This window comes from Dryas octopetala, chromosome 8 (assembly GCF_963921425.1).
Source record: "Dryas octopetala chromosome 8, drDryOcto1.1, whole genome shotgun sequence".
Taxonomy (NCBI): domain Eukaryota; kingdom Viridiplantae; phylum Streptophyta; class Magnoliopsida; order Rosales; family Rosaceae; genus Dryas; species Dryas octopetala.
Genome location: NC_141373.1, coordinates 5,472,315 through 5,477,361, shown reverse-complemented (window position 1 = coordinate 5,477,361; position 5,047 = coordinate 5,472,315). Strand labels below are relative to the sequence as shown.

Genomic DNA, 5,047 nt, shown 5'->3' with positions numbered 1-5,047 from the left:
TGATAAACAAGGACATCACTTTCTGTATTATCCTCTGCTTTTCTTTTTCTTTCATTTTCTTGGGAAATTATTCGTGTGCGGCTGAGATCCAATCAAACGGAGATCAATGCATTTGAGGTAATAAATCCGATCTTCACTAGAAAAGGATATTTTTAGGCGGTAAAAAATGTAATATCGATAATTTATGTACAGGTTGTCGGTAAATTCCTTTCTAGGTGAGTCGGTGACGCTCCTCGGCTACTATTCCGTACAGCCATGCTGCTGAGCTGTACTAACTTATATTCGTTCCGATTTTGGATTTTGCATAGTTGTACGTCACCCTTTTGTTATGACACATAATATTTTTTTTTGGTCAATATGGCACATAATATGATAATATGGCGGTCGGGATTACTAAATTGGGATATAAGCCTTTTACAACAACAAAAGCCAGACTCAAATCCAAAAACTCATTTCAGCCCTCAAATAGTGTCAAAAATTTGAATTTGGATATCAGCAACACGCTGAAATTTAAAATGAATTTTACTATTTTCCACTTATTTAATTTATGTTTTAATTAAGTATCCGTTAAATTAAAGTTTATAATTTTCTTTTATTATAAATGTTATATTATTGTTAATATTTTAATTAGCTCTTCAAAATAATACTAATATTAATATATGAATATAATTTTTAAAATCATAAAAACGTTAAACACACCCAAATTTATTCCATTTGACAATACGAACGATAAACAAACACATAACTTAACGATAAATAACACATAAACGAAACAACGGTGGCCGCTCAACCAAATATTAGAAAGAAGATATAAATAGAACTACAACAACGACGATCTTCAATGGTTCCCACGGGTTGAGGGCGACTCACGGTCGTTCACATAAATATTCTTATAATTAAAGGAATATGAGATATTTGCTTTGGCTTCACAATCGGGGCATGGTTGAATGTCTTCGCGCAAGTGCATGGAACTGGGCCTGGATATTTGGGTATTGAGAGTTTTAGGTCCCAAACCCAGCCCCTCCACACCCCGCCCCTACCGCCGCCCTCCCCTGCATCCTTCCAAACCCAGCCCAACCCTAGCCCAAACCCAGTACCCTGCGTTCAGATATGAGAGAGAAAAAAAAAAAAAAAAAGTGACAAAAAGAAAGAGAGAGAGAGAGAAAAAAAAAAAAAAGAGAAATGAAGCTGGTAGCCGAAAATGGGAAGGAAGGTGAGTGGGTTGGGTGGCCGACGCGGGGGAGGTGGAAGGAGGAAGGCTCGGGGCTGGGGTTGGGCTGAGGTTTCGGGGAGAGAGAGAGAGAGGGGAGAGAGAGAGAGAGAGAGAGAGAGAGAGGGTGGGTGGCCGAGTGAGTCGGCAGTGAGGGGTGGGTGGTTGGGTTATTTTTATTTTTTTTCTTTGTTTTTTTTATTTAATTATTTAAGTTTTTAATTTTTTTAGTTTTTTTAAATAATTATTTTATTTTTTAAATTTTATTTTATGTTTTATTATTTTTTGTTTACGTGGCATTTTTTTAAAGTTATGTCAAAGTGCTACGTCGACACTTAACGGCCTAACGGACGAAAAAATTGACAGAAGTACTTAAGTATCAAAAAATGATAGTTGAGATATGTCTAGATAATTTTCTTTTATTGAAATACTCAAATAAAAAATGAAAACGGTGTGAATCTGAATATCTACGTGTAATTTACTCATAAAAAAAAAAAAAATTTATCAGTAAGAATGCAACAGATATTAATGAGACAAACCGTAGAATTACAAAGTCATGGCTGGCTACAGATATTAATGTGGGTGAGACAAGCAATTACATTTTTTATTTTTTTTTAGTTTCGAAGCAGTTACTTTTTTCAGAACACCCATCTCCCGCAGTGGTTACGCGGCAAGTCCAACTGCTGCCACGTGTCCCTCTTCAACCTTGTTCCTCACAGCTCCTTAACCGACACTCTCCCTCCATTTTCTTAACCCCTACGCTTTCTCCAACACTACATAATCTGTCCCAGAATTAATAAATCCAAAGCTCCGACGGACCAACAGCCATGTCTGCAAACCCCAACTCTCTCTACCCACAAGTCGTTGTTTCAAACCCAGAAGCCACTTCTCCTTACTCTTCATCGTCCTCGTCTCTCTACCCTTCAGCCGACATGAAACACCTCGCCGAGAACCTCTTTCCAGAAGACGACACCGTTTCACATGAAAACCCAGTTACCCAATCCTCCGAAGATGTCATGGTCAAGATTCCAGGGGCCATAGTCCACCTTATAGAGAAGGACTCTAGCATCGAGCTAGCCTGTGGGGAGCTTACCATAGTCAGTCTCCAGCAAGGCGGTAACGTAGTCGCGGTTCTCGCCCGTGTCGGCGATGAGATTCAATGGCCGCTGGCGATAGACGAAGCGGCTGTGAAGCTCGATCAGTCCCACTACTTCTTCACTCTTCGTGTTCCGGCAAATGGGTCGTCGGAAAATAGTGAAATTCAGAGCTCAAAAGTTGATTTACTGAACTATGGATTGACGATTGCGTCGAAGGGGCAAGAAGGTTTGTTGAAGGAACTGGATCGGATTTTGGAGACGTATAGTTGTTTTTCGGAGCAGAAGTTGGAGGGGTTGGGGAACTGGGAGGTTTTGGACGGGTCGATTGCGAGGAAGACTTCGCCGAAGGAGATGGAGAAGAAGGATACGAAGGAGTTGATGGTTGAGAAGTCGGCGGCTTACTGGACGACTTTGGCTCCGAATGTGGAGGATTACAGTGGGCGCTTGGCGAGGATGATTGCGGCGGGTTCGGGTCAGCTGATCAGAGGGATTTTGTGGTGTGGGGATGTGACGGTGGATAGGTTGAAGTGGGGGAATGAGTTCTTGAAGATTAGGATGGGACAGAGATCGCAATCGGATGTTAGTCCAGAAGCCTTGAAGAGGATGCAAAGGTCTGGTTTTTTATCATTTAGGAATTGTTCTTTCTTTGCTTCTTATTGAGTTTGAATGAATGATTTTAGTGTTAGATTTTAAAGTTGTCAACTTTATATATTAGACCCCTGTTTTTCTTTTGGGTTGTACTTGATTTCCAGTAGTAACATGATGCAAAGGTTTGATATTGGATTCTTTAGGATTGTTTTGAACATGGTTTTTGGTTTCTTAGTTTAGGACTGAGTTTGGATGAATGGGTGTTAGATTTTAAAGTCGTCAACTTTATGTATTAGACCCCTGTTTTTCCTATGTGTTAGTACTACTGTAACAGAGTGTAACATACTATGGTGTGATTTTTCAGGGTGAAGAAGTTGACAAAGATGTCAGAGCAAGTGGCCTCTGGAATCCTTTCTGGGGTTGTCAAAGTATCTGGATTCTTCACAAGTTCGATAGTTAACTCTAAAGTGGGCAAGAAATTTTTTAGCCTTCTTCCTGGAGAAATTATCCTTGCTTCCTTGGATGGATTCAGTAAGTCTTTTATCTCAAACACTTGAATACTTTAGATACTGTGGATTTTAAATCAATAGGCTTCTTTGAGCTTGGTTCTCATGCTTTACTCATTTTTTTAAGAGGAATTATGAATACTTGTTTTGGAAGTATTGTTCAGGGACAGATTTTCTGTTTGGGATTCACTAGCTATAGTTGTCTTGTATTGGTGAGAAAATGGAAGTCTGATGTTTAGCTTTGTTGTAGATTTTGATATTTGAGTTATGCAGGAGCTGAAATTGTTTAAGTTGGGGTGGGAGTTTCAACTAGAAAGATGAAACAGCAATTAGATATGAACCAAGATAATAGGACATAGGCAACTTTGTTTTTATATTTTGGAGTCCCAGAAACTGGAATTGGTGACACTCTTGTGCTCAATGTTTGTTGTTTGGGTGCACAGGCAAGGTCTTTGATGCTGTTGAAGTTTCTGGAAGGAATGTCATGTCAACCACATCAACTGTCACCACTGGACTAGTTTCACAGAGGTAATTCTAAATTTGATTTCTGAGAATTCATGCTCTCAATTGAATTATTATCACTTGATGATTCATATGCCATAATCACTATAATTTGCATTCATAATTTTAAACATGAACACCAACTAGTTCGAGTAGTTGGCATTAAATTTTGTGGTGGTGGTCCTCTGTTCTGTGGGATGTTCATATTGGTATCAGGTGGATGGCTGCCTTTAAAACAGGTCTTGTCCCACAAATTTTGACACTTTGATAAGGGCATATTTTGAGAACCTTATCTTGAAATATACCCCACCATTGGATCTGTATACTTCTAGCTTGATTTTTAGGACTAGTTCAATGCAAAATAGGTCAGATTTGGATCTGGTTTTCATGTTTAACTGAGACTGGGCTTGGTTTTTGGCCATAATGTTTAAATCAGAGTTTCTTTTGTTTTCTTCAATATGATTGTTCATGTGGGGCAATCAAATGGTTTTTTTAGCTGAAGGTGATTTCTTCATTGCAGGTATGGAGAACCAGCAGCGAAGGTCACGAACGAAGGGCTTGATGCTGCAGGGTATGCGATAGGGACTGCTTGGGCTGTGTTCAAGATAAGAAAGGCTTTCAACCCCAAGAGTGTGATCAAGCCTACAACTCTTGTCAAAGCTGCTGCTGAAGCAAATTCCTCCAAGTCCAAGTCTAAATCTAAGTGATGGCTGCTTAGATTGTATTGGTAGCTGTATGCGATTGTATTTATTTTGTTACTTTAGAATGATGGATTTTTCAATATAAAAGAGGTTGTGTCCATATTTTTTGTTTTTTCTATTGATTGATATCTCCTCACAAAACTAAAGTGTGCAAATATGACGCTAATATAAGTCACTTTTGAATGGAATCTTCATATACGCCATCAAACCAACAGTGCTTCACAAGTGGCACTGAATATTGTGGTCTTATTATTATGTTGTAGTGGAAATGTGGAATCTTTATATTGCTATCAAAGAATGAGATTGATGGTTCCTTTCACAATGGGATTGTTCCGCTGGTGGGAATCTGACTGACAGTTGCCACCAAGGCCTCTGAACTCAGTTGCCTTGTGGCCCTGTATTACTAGAACCCAGAATGGGTTTTGGTTAATCTTGCTGGTGTAC

At 39.2% G+C, this 5,047-nt stretch overlaps 1 protein-coding gene across 1 annotated transcript; it reads left to right on the top strand.

The window, feature by feature from the left end:
• Positions 1–1,870: 1,870 nt before the first annotated feature.
• Positions 1,871–4,703, top strand: LOC147276409 (protein EARLY-RESPONSIVE TO DEHYDRATION 7, chloroplastic-like). Its single transcript, XM_086253674.1, has 4 exons — positions 1,871–2,918; positions 3,260–3,426; positions 3,845–3,929; positions 4,423–4,703. The coding sequence occupies exons 1-4, from the start codon at positions 2,038–2,040 to the stop codon at positions 4,607–4,609; spliced, it is 1,320 nt and encodes a 439-aa protein (XP_086109800.1). The 5' UTR covers positions 1,871–2,037; the 3' UTR covers positions 4,610–4,703.
• The last annotated feature ends 344 nt before the right edge of the window (positions 4,704–5,047 follow it).

What these genes read in the sequence shown, in the direction of transcription:
- LOC147276409 (XM_086253674.1), top strand. Translation starts at nt 2,038, where the DNA reads ATGTCTGCAAACCCCAACTCTCTCTACCCACAAGTCGTTGTTTCAAAC. An exon ending in GCCTTGAAGAGGATGCAAAG is followed by an intron (nt 2,919 to 3,259) that starts GTCTGGTTTTTT and finishes GTGATTTTTCAG; the next exon opens with GGTGAAGAAGTTGACAAAGA. An exon ending in ACTGGACTAGTTTCACAGAG is followed by an intron (nt 3,930 to 4,422) that starts GTAATTCTAAAT and finishes TCTTCATTGCAG; the next exon opens with GTATGGAGAACCAGCAGCGA.